This window comes from Podarcis vaucheri (genome assembly GCF_965113315.1).
Source record: "Podarcis vaucheri genome assembly, chromosome: 4".
NCBI classification, from domain to species: domain Eukaryota; kingdom Metazoa; phylum Chordata; class Lepidosauria; order Squamata; family Lacertidae; genus Podarcis; species Podarcis vaucheri.
The window spans coordinates 82,858,011-82,873,168 of record NC_138762.1 but is presented as its reverse complement, the minus strand read 5'-3'; the positions used below and the strand labels follow the sequence as shown (position 1 = coordinate 82,873,168).

Here is a 15,158-nt window from a genome sequence, read left to right as displayed (position 1 = left end):
CTTAGGAATTAAGTCTCATTGGATGGCAAAATTTTCTTCTGAGTAAACATGCATAGGATCAGGCTGTAAGGCTGTTTTAACAGATTTTTATTTCAGTAGTTCCCTGAAATATTTTATTGACTTGGTTAGCATGTAATGCTAAGCCATGGTTTATTAAATCACATTTTTCTATTGTCCAAACAATAGAATCTTAACCTTGGTTTGTTAACCATCTTAACCTTGGTTTGTTAATCATGAACAAGCCATGCTCATGAGGCTTGGTTTATTATTGGTTTATAAACCTTGGTTGATATTAACCATGGTTTAGCATTACGTGTGAACTCAGACATTGAGGTTTTTTAATGTTCGTCACTTGTTCTTGGTAATAAAGAATATTGGTCATTGTCTGTGACGTAAAATGATTTATGACATGCTTGTTTAGCTACATAAATTTTCAGTGCATTCCCATATGCAAATATTGACAGTATAAAACTGAAGAATAATAGGATGTGTGGTAAGGTGGGAGCAATAGCTAAAGGAATAAAATGCAGAAAAGTGTTATGTAAACAGCTAATGTTGAAAACAGAGATAAAGAAATTTTATTTAGAAGTGAACATGAAGCTTAATTGTAACAGTAATCCATGGTAATGGCCTTAAAATAAAACACCATTAAATATTTTCCCTTTATTAGTTTGAATATTGCAAAGCATAAACAACTGACTTCATAAATACAAGGTCTCAAATCTGAAGTTATTCTTTTGTTAATGTAAACATCAGTGATTTTCTGCAGCACCTCATATCATGATCCACACTACTTCCAAGAGTCCCCCATCTGCCAATAGCATTTATTGAGTTGGGCAGGTAGGGGTCTATAGTGGGAGAAGGGGAATTCCTGCTCCATGAACTGTGTTCCTTTCAGGGAAGGAAAACTAAGATCCAAGCCAATGAAATGTGCTGTTAATGGTTGACTTAACTAATTAATATTTTGCCAGGTGACACTTGCCAGTCAATTTTCACTCTGAAATGCAACACTTGTAGGTTTTTGGCTAAAGGTATTCAGAAGCAGACTTTCAGTATGAGCGGCACTGTTGTGTATATTGTTTTAGTTCCAAAAGTATACCCAAATGCTTCATCAGCTTTGTATTGTGCTAGGGAAATCCAATTAACTTAAGTAAACACAGTTAAAACACTTCAGATGTTTTCCAGTTAAGCTGTCAGGCTGTGATCCAGAATGAATGGTAGGATTAGATTTTTTTTCCTACTCAGTGCTGCAAGAATCTACAGCTTGTTGAGTTTCGTGAAAAAAATTGAGCAGGGGCTTTTTTAAGCATATAATTCATAATTACCTTTTAAATATATGCCCTCTCGTCCTTCTGTTTTTAAAAAGTGAATACAGGTGATCTGCTATATAAAAATATATTATCCTTTCCTCATCTTGTGGTCTCTTCATTTCTTGAGACCATTTTCATGAAAAGACAAGATAGAAACCTGTACAAGGGGTGTTTCTTTACAACTGTAAATAATTTGTTACATAGCTTACTGGAATAAGTGAACAATTGTTAGCTTGTCTATCTTGTTTATTGATTTGGTTTAAGCTCCTATGTGTAGTCCAAAATGTTTTGTTTTATAATCACTCCTCTCATCCTTGTATTTTAAAAGGTTTTATTGTTTATGTGTCATTTACTCAGATCAGGACACAACAGTCTTCTATCTCAACCATGAGTTCAAACTGAATGAGCAGAATTGTCAAACTAAACTGAAAATTATTTTTTTACTCTGGGTGAGTTTATATAATCATTTATGACAGGAGGTATATGTTTCACCATGGTTAAATATAGTTCGTCTTCAGTGGTGGAGGGATTTCCGGAGCACATTACTTATCCCATTTGCTCTGAAGGTGGCTCTATTCAAGTCCTTCTTGGCCCTTCTGATAGGGGGAGACTTCCAAGTTCTTTCTCTCTCTGTTCTCAGTAAACAAGGTTGGTGCACTAGCATTGCTGTGGGGCCAAACAGACTGCTGGCGCTCCTTTTTTATTGTCTCCTTCCCTCCTTGAGTTTTAGAGTCTGATCAGGAAGGGAGCCAACACACAGCTTCACCTTTAGAAAGTACTTAGAAGAAGAAGAAAAAGTGAGGAGCAAAGATCATGCTGATAATGTTTCAACAACCACCAGTCTAGGAACAGGATGCTTCATTGGCTACCCATAAATAGGTGGTTAGCCCCTGGGGTACTAGGAACCAGCAGGAATGGGGACACCACCAATCTAGGACTGCTGCTCACTTGGCAGAAAAAAGCATGAACTTTTGGGCCGAGGATGGGCACCCTCTCCTGTCCAGCATAGTGGGTGTGGCTGTTCACCCAGAGGTTTTTAATTTGATTTGCACGTTGGTGGTCAGATATACTAGTACTGGCCTCCATGAGAATAGAGAGAAAGCAGAAAGCCAAATGCCCTGACCCCACAAATTACCCGCCAATCCTGCCACCCACCTTCACCCTCAGGCATAGGGCTGGGAAGGAGAAACACGAAAAGCAGGCTCTTAAAATGTAGACAAATTTCAGCATTTACTAGGTGAAAACTCCTCAGTATGTTTGGAACAGAAATTTCCACCCATCATTCATACACTTTATTCTTATTATTCTTCTTATTATGGGGGGAATATTAAGTTTCTAAGACTGGTTTTCAGAAGGTGTGTCTGTTGTGTTTGGAGTATTATGCCATAGCACTGTAGTGCAGCTCTAGGGGGATTAATGTACGGCTTTAATTTCCCCCCTAACCTAACATGCTCACTTAGATTGCTTGCTCCTCCCTTCCCATTTTTGGATTACGGGTGTCCCTTACAAGCCTCACAGCAAGAATATTTGACCACTAAACAATTGTGAGAACACGTTCATGAACACTATTGGAAGGAACAGCCAACTCCAGTTACAGTTCTCTTCCAACCACTGTAGAGGAGCAACAGGAGGATGCTCTCCATACAATTCCAGGCCATTTGTCCTTGTGGAGCAAGGATTCATTCAATACTTTCATCAAGCCTTGAAAAATAATGTTATTGTTGTATTAGTTGACCCTTGGGTGTTAATCTTATAATTGTAAAGAGATTAGAGAGCCACCTTAACTTTACAAAGCTTGTCAAATGCCACATATTCCAATGGGGGAAGCCAGTCAAAATGGCAATTTATTGACCTTCACAGAATCTCATGGATGTGTATACATTCCCATTCACTACCATCACTGCAGATTCCCAAGTTCCATAAACAGGAATGAACTCTTTCCATACAAGACCCTCCCAGTTAGCCTCTCATCGGCTCTTGGTTTTTGCCCATACTCATAATGTTTCTGATTCCCAACTATTCACGTTTAACCAAATGGCCACCAGTATTGTAACACCTTGGCAGTGTAGGTGAGTTTCAAATATTTTGTAAAATAATCTTATTGTGTGCAAAAAGTTGGAGCTTGTCAGAGGCAAGGGAAACTTCCTTCAGAAAATGGAGTCTCCAGATGAAAAAAACAACATACACTTTAGCAAAAGAAATGCAAGCAGATGACAACGAAAGCAAAACAATAATTTGAAGAGCACATCACTAAAAACATTAAGACCACCACCTCCAATAATAATAAAAAAATAATAAATCCTTAGATATATTAGAAGCAAGAAAGGGGCTAGCACGATCATATATGTGCTAAATGAGGAAAAGCAAATAGCAGAGAAGCTAACTGAATTATTTGAATCTGTCTTCATTGTGGAAGATGAAGGCAAGATCCCTGTTCCTAAACTAACTTTCTCAGAAAGGGAGACTGGGGCAATTAGTGGTGCCAGGAGATTACGTTCTATGCCTAATGACAAATTAAAAATGAACAAATCAGTGGGTCCAGATGGAATCCACCCAGAGTTCTTGAACTCGAATGTAAAAACTTTAAACTAAAATTTGTAACTTGTCCCTAACTGGAAAGTGCCAATGTAACAGCAGTTTTTAGATCCTATGGGAATCTGGGTATTATAGGCCAGTTAGCATTTGTTCTGATGGTAGAAAGCATTCTTAAAGATATAATTGCCACACGTGTAGAAGAACAAATCTTGCTGAAGAAGAACCAGCATGGCTTCCACAAGGTTAAGTTCTGTCTAACCAATTTTCAGAGTTGAGTGTCAGTAAGCATATGGATGGGGTAATCCAGTACACATTGTGTAGTTGGACTATCAAAATGTTAATAAAATTCCTAAAGACTCCTGTAAGGTTAGCAGTCACAGGATAAACAGACAGATCCTCTGATTAAAGGATAACTGATTAAAGAACAGGAAATGGAGAGTAGGGATAAATTGATTCTCACAATGGAGGGGTGTAAAAAGTGAGACCTCCCAGTGGTTAGTGTTGGGACCTGTGCTTTTTAACTTGTTCGTAGATGACCTGGAGTTAGGGGTGAGCAGTGAGATGGCGAAGTTTGCTGATGACACCAAATTGTTCAGGGTGGTAAGTACAAAAAGCGATTGCAGGCTGCTCCAAAAGGATTTCTCCAAACTGAATGGAATGGCATATGCAATCCGATGTAGGCAAGTGTAAATTGATGCACATTGGGGCAAAAAATTCTAACTTCATATATATGTTAAGTGGAATGTGAGTTAAGCAGTTATTGTGCATAACAACTGACCATTGTGCACATTCACCAGGCATCATGGAGAATGTGCACATAATTCTTTCATGAAGTGGAGATGGTACACATTTCTCAGTCAATATATCTAACCTCCAATAGGCCTTGGGAAATGTGCATATTTTGATAGAATTTTGTACGTTCCTCAGGTAGGTTTTTGATTATGCCTGACTGCTGTTTTCCTGACCTGAATCAGAGGTACTTTACACTCTTTCTCTCCCAGCTCTTTTCCCATGATGATTGACCTCATGCTGCTATTAAGCTTTTTCCTAAGTTTAATAGACATACTTGAGGGCAATTTCCATCATAATCATGGCTGGTTTAAACTTTCCCTCTCCTTGCAGCTCCCCTTGTGCTGCTCAGCTGACTGGTGAACAGCTGAGAGGTGAATAGGGGGCTGGACAACAGGAAAAAATTGATATTTTCCTGCCCCCTGTCTTTCTGCTACTTGCCTGATCAGTATGATGTGGGCCATGTAAGTACTGACAGTGGTCTAGAAGCAGCTGACTGCACTTGTAAACAAGAAACAGGGGGGAAATGTGCACGTTTCTTAGATTATATGCATACTGACCAGAGAATGTGCATGTTGGTAGGACAATGTACAAGATTCAGCTGAGATATGCACATACCCCAAGGTTTGTTGAGTATGCATATTAGCCAGAGAACATACAAAATTCAGTCAATATATGAACTTTCTCAAAGGCCTGTTGAAGATTATGTATACTGACTGGGCAAAGTACACAATTCCTTCTTCATGTAAGGATCCATGGACTTATTCTCCTTGAGGCCTGGGGAATGTTCTTGTCTTTCCTATCTGTTCTTTGCTTCATTATCATTAGTACTGGAATTGACAGAAACACACCTTACACCGAGCCAGACAATTGGCCCGTTTAGCTGAGTAATGCATATGGATCGACAAGGTGCTTTGTAAGTGGAAGCATTGCCATTACAAGGGTCTCTTGTCGCTACCTCTTGCAGCAGTGCTGTCATCTCCCCTCAAGGTTTGTCATATTTAAAGACAAGCCAGAATGCCTGGAAGTAGACACTTGTCCTCCTAGATGGAAGGATGTATTCAACGCTGCATGAATGGAGTTCCACTTCTCATCTCCCCTCCCTCTGCCTCTCCAAAATCTCCCATTACTATGTAGCATATTTTGCAGGTGCGCAGGGGAGCATAGAAGGAAGTTTCATTGCACATGCAGAAGCCTGGCGAGTGGAACAGCAGTGTTGGCTACATCCCTGAGGATGTAAACATGTTCTTGACACCAGTCCAGAGAACTTTGGCTGATGCTACTTTGGTGTATTTGTGTGGAGGTTGTCAAGCTCTGATTTCAGCCCTTACGCATGTCTGTCTCCCAGTAAATTCACCCACGTTGCCATGTCACGAAGTGTGCTGTTCTAATGGTTTGACTGGGACTTCCTATTGATGTGCAGGCATCTTTTGTGATGATTTACTTTGACATATCTTCAGATGAACTTCTTCAAATGGTTTATACCTTTCAGTGTTCCATAGTTTGGTTTTAAATCTACAGATCAGAAAGTTTTATCTTTAATCATGGTTAATCCTTTATTCTTTTCTCGCTCTCTTTTCACCAGGTATTTTCTTGATTTTATGCATTATTTATCTAAAGTATAACAATCAGCAAAGCAAGCCCCTCTGAATTTGTTATTGGAGTGCCAGTTGAGATGTGAATAAAATAATGATTGCCATGTGTGTGTGTGTGTCCTGTATTTCCTAAGTAATGAGATTGTTAGTGCAAACTGCAGTAGTTTTTAACCTTGATACGATATTAGTTTTATTTTTACCATAGTTTTAAAGACCACTGAACATGTCATTTTGCAAAGCACATCTATAGGTATTTGTAAATCAAACCAAAAGATTTATAGTATCTTACTTAAAGGAGTTTGCAAATTGAGCTTAAGTCCCCCTGAAATCAAGGGGTGGGCTTCATTGATCTTGCTGTTTTTAATTGCAAGCAAACTCAAATTATTCAGGAATGTAAAAAGCATAACATTATGCAACACATTTGGGTGTGTGTGCAAATGTTGCTTAATTTATATATGTTCCAATTTTATACATGTCATGGTGCAGAATTTGGATTACCCAGATATAAAAATTAAGTTATTTTGGTCCCAGGTACATGCATGCAGGTCATACAGGATTACCCCTAGAATTGCAACCTGGAAAAATCTCCTATTTATTTATTTACTTGATTTTTAATTTCAAGGAACAAAACATACCCATATAAGGAATAGAGCTTTTCTTACAGAGATGAAAGAAAAACAGCAGCTGGTGGTTGTAATTTTAGACATATTCATGCCTTACTTTGGTAACACAGCACTGTGAATTATATTTACAAATCCAATTAAATTTAAGTTAAGCAAGAACATTCACTTATTTTATAAATGATGAAGAGCCTGCAGGAGTAAATCACATGCTTTTGTAATGCAGGAAGCCAGAAGCCATGATGTGGAAATATTGGGGAGTGGGAGGCAAAACAGGAAAGTCTCTCAACTTCCTTATTTGCAAAATACTCAGTGGATATTGGCTTATGATTATTGTAGAATGCACACTTGGAAATCAACATTGGGGAAACCTTTAAAACTCTATCATAAGGTTACCAGATATTTTTCAATGAATCTGGGGACACTTTTCAACTTCAGTAGGAATGATAGGATTTTGTCAGTGAAAATCACTCCCTTTTAAAGCTGCTGTTTGCTTTGGGATGAAATCCTCCATTAACACAAATGAATATATCCTCCCAATGCAAATAGCTTCAAATGAGCAAGTTCCATGAGGACCACTGCAAGGGAGGAAAGGGTTAACTGTCCCCTCCAATCTCCCTTCCCCAGCAGCTGCTATTTGTATTTGTAAATTTTTTTAAAGTGCAGAATTTTATAACATGGGCGGCTTGGGCTTGATGTCTTGATGTTGCTGTGTATCTGAAGAAGTGTGCATGCACACGAAAGCTCATACCAAGAACTAACTTAGTTGGTCTTTAAGGTGCCACTGGAAGGAATTTTTTTATTTTGACTATGGCAGACCAACACGGCTACCTATCTGTAACTTGATGTTGCTGGGTATTGTTTTTCAAAACTCTTCTTCCATTATTAACAGTCTACCTGTTTGTTGCAAAAGTTTATCTTGCTTTAGTTTGCTTCTTTTTTAATGTAATACTAAACATGTATTTGTTCCTGCTGGTTGTTTACACATTTCTGTATATTCTGTACGATGCAAATTTGCAGCATAGATGGCTTTCTTGGCTTCTGGGAAACAGAAGAACTTAAGTTCTGTTGGGCTAATCAAAGCATTTGTAATAATAGAAGAAAATCAACATAACATGGGCTCATTTACAAGTCACTACCACTTACTCACTACTTCCTGGCTTGTAAGTACAAGTTAGAAACATTCACTTCAGTGGGCATAAATTAATTTCAATATTGAAAAGTTGTGGTCATTTTGTGAAATGAGCTGGAGGTCAATCAGTAGATTTCCATCCCAAGCCTTTGCTAAATGAATTGTCTGTGGGATCTCTAGATAAACCTTTCAGATTTATGTAATTAAAATGTTTTGAAATGATTGGTGGGTTTTTTGTGGTTTTTCTAGACCAAAAGTGTGGAAGTGTCTTTGTTTTCCCCTTCTCGTATTCAGAGCTTTGATGTGCCTTCATTTCAGCCCATTCCGTCACTACAAAACCATGCTTTTTCTTGCCATGCAACTGCATGTTTTTTAAGAAGATACAAGTCTTGGATGGTTTTAATATCCTAAACATTTAACAAAGTTGTTTTGAGACACAAGGACTGTGCTTCTAAGTGTGCATTATTATTGGGAAATAAGTGACAACAGGTCAAGCTGAAGGTTGTGTTTAGATTGTTATTTAGTACGTAAATAAATTAGAGTCGAGAAGCGGATCTGGCCTATTGTGTAGTCATGTTCGCTAGAATCTGTTCATGACATTCTGTAATAGTTGTCTTACCATGTATCAAAAAACATTTAGTAACTTAACCGTTTTTGATGCCATCCATAAGGCTTACATTCCTTCCAGTTCCCTTTCCTTCTCTGTTTATTGTAACATCCATTAAATCAAAGCATTATTTGTTGAAATAAATTGTGCTTCAGATCTCATACATTCTAAAATGATAGTTACCTAATTTCCAAGGGACTGAACTGATAGTTTGGATTTAGGTTTTTAATTTATGTCTGGGAGCTACTGATAAAAATGTTTGGAAATAAATAGCTATTCCTTACCACACACAAAGGGATAACAGTGTTTCCATGTCATCAATTTCAGTGTCATTATTGCAATAGCATCCTTTATTTCAGTACAGTAACAAGAAATTACTTGATTTACACTGTATTTAAAATGTTAATGATGTGTCATCGTTGTGTGCAAAGAATAGCACAATTCATTCAGTGTTGCCTCTTTTTACGACATGGTGGTTTTTTATGGTGTTTATTCTTTTAAAATTAGTTGCAGTGATGTGTCAAAGATATTTCTTCTGCCTAATTGTTCTGGGTAATGATGAAGTACTCCTTGTTTTAAATAATATCTATTTTTATGTTACCTTGCCTTGTCCTTTGATTTTACTTCTTAAAGTTCTTGAGTTCGAGCAAGTTAGACGGAAAACACTTGTTTTGTATCTTCTTTTTCCTACGTTTGCAGCATAAAAGATCTGGTTTTGATCCTATTTTCAGAACAACTCCTGTGTGTAAGTGGCTTATTAAGATTTCTGTACCATAGGTTTTCGGTTTAACTAGTGACCATTTGCCAAATGGGAACTTGCCACCTGGTAAACTGGTATCATCCTGTCAGGTTGTAAGGAGGCTTTAACTACACATTTGGTACAGATAAGTGGTAAAACAATTCTCTATATAGGCTTTGTGGTGGTGTGTTTCTTTAGCTGTTGTGGCAGAAATATTTTCCTCTACACCTCTTGTATGGTTGTTCCTTTGTATCTACTCCTGATTTGTGTTTAGTTCTGAGAATATTGTCAAGAATGTGTTCCCCCCCTTGATCCTAAAATTTATAGTGACAAATAAGAGAAGTAGCAGTCTCTATATTATGTGACTCAGGTCAAATAGATTTTCAGAGTGAAGGCTAATACTTTGAATTATGCTTAGCAATATAGTAGAGCATCATTACAATTTTTTTTCTAATGACCAACCAATTTTAGAGCCAGGTTACTCCATTGAAGCAGTTGCGATTCCTAAATATTTTATCAGAAATGCCTCTTTTATTAGGTGTATTATATAGTCAGGCGATCACAACCAACCAAGATATTTTCATATGGCGTTCTTTTGCAGTATCTATAGAAATTTCAATTATATTAGTGAAAATTCATTATTGCCTGATTAAGTTACTGGCGAAAGATCATTATTGCCTGGTTATGTTACTAGGCTCTCTATATAGAGTTTTCTTAGATTTAGCTAGGCAGTGCTAATCTAATCTGCTCATAGCTCAAAAAACATAAGTGGCAGTTTGTTGGTCAGTCTCACATAAACTAGTGTGAATACACCTATGGAAGTAATTGGCATACGCCCCCCTCCCAAAAAAGAGAACTAGACATGATATGTCCCCATGTCCAATATTTCAAATAGCTGCTATGTAATAACAATCCTGCAGTTTTTAGAAACGTATTCTTTCATATGCTTTTAATAGTGCCTGGATGTTTATCTTTTAATTCTATTATTTTGCATTAGGCTCCCGTAAAGAATCTGCTCCCCAAGTACTGCTTCCAGAGGAGGAGAAAATTATTGTAGAAGAAACAAAAAGTAATGGTCAGACTGTGATAGAAGAAAAGTAAGATTTTTTCATTTCTTTTAGCAAAATGATGGCTTTTAAGCAGTCCACGTTCTTGAGCACAGGAAGTTTTTGTGTGATAACTTGAGCTGCATATAAACTTGTTCCTTATATACTTTCTGGCTTTATATTTAAGCAGATGAATATCCTACTGGAGTTCATTGCTGACTTGCGTATAAATGTGCACTGTCGTTCCTCTCTAGCCCATTAAGACTAATATCAACAATCTTCGGTTCTCTAACTTTTCTCTTTGCATCTTTTCCCCTTCATCCTTGTACCAGCTGGGAATTGATCAGTTTTGTTGGGTAAGGTGGCATTCTTGAGTGCTCCGGGATTTCTGCTCTTATTAATATATAGAATCACTACTAGGTGCTTTTTTTTGTACCAGTTAACGTTATTGTTTCCGTTTTAAAATGTGCAGTTAAGAGTTGCTTCATCTCAAAGCCCATTAAAACAAAGAGGATTTGCAGATGAACAGCATCTGCTATAGCAGATTGCTCCCTAACCAAGCAAAGTGATTTTATGCTGCCTAGTTGTATAACCTCTATTCCAAGAAAGGCTAAATTAAGAATATGCCAGAAAAGACCAAGAGATACTGCGGAGGAATACGTTGGCCATTTTTGTTTCCCTGTCTTTTCCACCTTAAAAATTCTCATTTAAATGTGTATTGATAGTTCTTGATGTGATTTTTATATTTATTTTAACGTAATATATTTACCAAGTATTCTATCTTAATTTTCTGTTTTAGAAGTCTTGTTGACACAGTATATGCATTAAAGGATGAAGTTCAGGAATTAAGACAGGTTGGTAAAAGATATATATATATCCCACCCTTTATCAACACAGACTAGGAGGGGCAGTATGCTGTGCTTTAGGCCATTTAAGATTTCAAAGAGTTAGCAATAGAATCAGTAAGCCCCAGTAGCAATGCTGTTTCATAGCATCGATGCTGGAGTGGAGGTTGAAGGAGGAGCATTAATTTTCTGCTCCCTGCACCATGGGCTATATAGCAAATGTCTGATGAGTGTGCTCTGCCTCCTTTAGATCTGTCTGTCAGGTGTCAAGGTGGGCCAACATTCTACATATCTTCCTTACTTTGCTGATTACTGCTATCACTGTTACTAATGTGGGGTCAGCATTACTCCATACAGCTCCCTCCTTCTTCCCCGCTGGTCTCTTCCTTGTGACATATAGGCACTAGGCCTTTGCACTTGCTCTCCTATGACCTGACGGCAATGTAATACCTAGTGTACTAACTGTGAAAAGCCGAGTCATACTATGGAAATGCATAAGCCCTATCGAGAAACAGTGAACGCGAAGCTGCGTCGCAACTCCCCTTACCCCCCATCATCAGCTATAAACACACGGCCTTCTCTTTGCTTTTGATGCTTACTAACGGTTGCGGCATTTAAGCAGATGTATTATTGTAAACAGTTTGTGAAAATGAAAGCCATATAAGACAAACCCCGGAAAGCGATTCCCAAGTAATGCAGATGCAGAAATGTATGCTGGACACATGTCTAGAATGTTGGCTAGTCAGTGTTTTGCTCTCAGTGTTCCAAGTTTCCAAAGTGAAATATATCCCTAAATATCAGGATTTCTTGGCCAGAGACTAAAAGGAATAAAATGAACCTTTCAGTAGTGTTAAGTAATCATGCTGTCAGCTCAAGGATTTCTGCTTTCCCTGTCTCCTTACCCCCTGTTCTGTGCACAGCCCATGCCCTTCCTAGATCAGCTCTGAAGCATTTGGGGAACAGATTTAGGGGGCGCACAGGGGTAGAAGAGGTGGGAAAGTCTCATTGTGCAAGTGGAAATTCTTGTGGTGACAGGACAGATAACTTCGTCCTACATTTCAGCATTACCTTGTACAAGATTATTATTTTTGGAGATATGTTAAGTTTTGAGTACTGCCATGATTTTAATGTTTTGTGGAGTTCCCCCCGTTATAGTAAAGGTAAAGGTACCCCTGACCATTAGGTCCAGTGTGACCGACTCTGGGGTTGCGGCACTCATCTCGCTTTATTGGCCGAGGGAGCTGGCGTACAGCTTTCGGGTCATGTGGCCAGCATGACTAAGCCGCTTCTGGAGAACCAGAGCAGCGCATGGAAACGCCGTTTACCTTCCCGCCAGAGCGGTACCTAGTTATCTACTTGCACTTTGACGTGCTTTCGAACTGCTAGGTTGGCAGGCACAGGGACCGAGCAACAGGAGCTCACCCCGTTGCAGGGATTCAAACCAGCAACCTTCTGATCAGCACGTCCTAGGCTCTGTGGTTTAACCCACAGTGCCACCCGATAAATAGTTATACTTTATGACTATTTACTTAACATTGTTCATGTACTTAAAATGGAGCCCCTTCTAATATGATACCCTTTCTTCCATTTGTGGCTTGGGCCTACTGATGTAGAAATTTTTTTTACCTCATGAGGCAAAATATCTCTGGTCCCTGGATAATATTCTAGAGCAACAGACTAGTTCTCCATGAGATCCTCATGTCTTCTCCTTATAAAAACATCTCGATGAGAAACTAATCTTCCAGCTGTTCAGACCAAGTTACCATGATATGTTTGTCTTTTGTTTGTTAGGATAACAAAAAGATGAAGAAGTCGCTGGAAGAAGAACAAAGAGCTCGCAAGGAGTTGGAAAAACTTGTCCGGAAAGTTCTAAAGAGTATGAATGATCCATCTTGGGATGAAACCAATTTATAACAAACTTACTGTTGTTCTTTTCTTTTTCTTTCTATTGAAAGACCAGTTGTCAAATCAAGCTGGGAAGTCTTCTGACATTTAGTCAGTGTTGCATAACAAGCACTACAAAGTAGGACTTAACTGGATCAAATTATTTTTATTTCTTACAATGTATAATAATAATGATAATAATAATAATCCATCCACTTAAGCTGTCTGTACTTAAGTGTAGATAGCATGGACCCTGAACTGAACTAGAATTAACTTGTGTGCATTTAAATTACCTCATTTTTGCAGCAAGTGCAACAGCTGGCTAAGCAGTCCATGACGCCACCCCACCCCAAAAAACACTTTGTAAATATTATCTGTAATTTTGAATGCATATGTGATCAATGTATCAGGACTGATATAGTGTTATAGTTTCTTCCTGTAATGATTGCAGCAGACAGACATGGCAGTGCCTGATGCGCCTCTAAAATTTACTGAAAATTCTGCTCTGAGTTGGATTGTTTAAAATTGTTCTAGACATAGTAGATGTTAGTTGCAATTTTTTTCTTTTTTGTAATTTCCCGACCTATTTCCCAGTATTCACCAGCCTGTTTTAATAACTTAAATTTATTTATGTCTGTTTAAAGCTTCAGACACAATTTTAACCCGCTTTTTAAAAACACCAAGCTGTCAATGCAGTGACACTTGGCACCATTTTGTATTCAAGTTAGCATCTTAAAGATCCAAGACAGACAGTTAAGTTTCTTTTGGCATGCCAATATGCAGAATTACTAGTTAAAGGTGGATGTACTTGCTCTTTTTTTTTTAATGGCTAGTTATTAGATGATTTGTGTAGTACGTTGTTTTTTTATGGTTGTGCATATACTTTTAACATACAGCTGGCTAGTATTTTAATTGAACACTCAAGCACTGCTGTCAAAACAAAAAGTCCCAATCAAGCGTGTGTAGGGTTTTTTGTTTTTGTTTTGGGATGGAAAAAAAATGTATTATTTATTTTTATCATGATCGTAGCAAGTTTAGGTTAATGTATGCATGTAAAGCATTTGCAAAACTCAAACCTCAGAACTGACATTTGATCTTCCACTACTGTGCAGAAAACATCCCCTCCATCCTTTAAGGTCAAATGAAATTATAGTCCACATAACCTTCATTCCGTTTATACAAGTAATAAATAACAAATAAAGGAATGAGGGGGGAAACCCAGTGCTTTATGAAAACAAGTCTCTTTAGTTTTCTCTGTCCGTATAAAATGGCTGTTACGGTGAAACGCGGCACTGTGACATTTTGGGTTGCAGCCTGGGACTCTGCAGTGTGTTGGTAATCAGGGACTCTTATGACGTGCAGTTTTGGCAGTATATACTTTTAAATTACCATTGTGATCATGTACCATGTCAGTGCGTCAGACTGAAGGTTGCGTAACATTTCTTGAAGACAAAGGAACTAAGGGATTTGGCTCCTGAAGTCAGTGAATCAGTTCAAATCCTGGAGGGTGTTAAATATCAGTCTTACTGCTGAGTCTAGGCAGGATCCTGCAGCAGAACGCACCCTTGTTCTGAGCTCTTCCCCTGCCTTATGGTGTAGTAAACTTTTGCCTGACTCTTAATGGCATCACATATGTTACTTTTCCTGCCCCTCAGCTGGTGATTTGGAGTAGGGGGGAACACTTGTGATGAGATCAGAAGTCAAGATTGCTTTTACTGCATGTTACAGGAGGAGCGAACCCAACATAGGGGAGCCATCTAAGGAGGTAGCTCTTTTGTTTCTTGTAATGTCACCCCTAAAAGATGACACGTCTCTGATACTGTATGCTGATACTGTTGATTCTTCCATCAAACAGGCAATCCACATTCCCCACCCACGAAGCAATAAGACTCAGCTGTTTATTGTTTCTCGCTGTCAGCAACCAGAAATGGGCAGCTATACTTCCGTTGAAAATAAATGTTTATTGTGATGATAAAGGGCTTATGTGGCTGCTTATTTTATGAACTGGCTTCATACACACATAATTTACGGAGTGAGAGTAAATTTCGTGGGGCTA

General features: G+C 38.3%; 1 protein-coding gene across 7 annotated transcripts in view; it reads left to right on the top strand.

Annotated features, from left to right (window-relative positions):
- ARHGEF7 (Rho guanine nucleotide exchange factor 7) overlaps positions 1-15,078 on the top strand; it is an 89,337-nt gene extending 74,259 nt beyond the window's left edge. For 2 of the 7 annotated variants that reach the window (XR_014218604.1, XR_014218605.1), the window contains 4 exons: positions 1,668-1,759; positions 10,325-10,424; positions 11,173-11,227; positions 13,010-13,093. Coding sequence is in view for 5 of the 7 variants with exons in the window: in XM_082218600.1 (XP_082074726.1) it covers positions 10,325-10,424; positions 11,173-11,227; positions 13,010-13,132 (278 nt within the window). In the remaining 2 variants the exon portion in view is untranslated. Of the gene's footprint in view, positions 1-1,667; positions 1,760-4,377; positions 7,561-10,324; positions 10,425-11,172; positions 11,229-13,009 lie in introns of those variants that run through there. The other 5 variants (XM_082218600.1, XM_082218603.1, XM_082218602.1 and 2 more) reach the window with 3 other exon arrangements.
- The last annotated feature ends 80 nt before the right edge of the window (positions 15,079-15,158 follow it).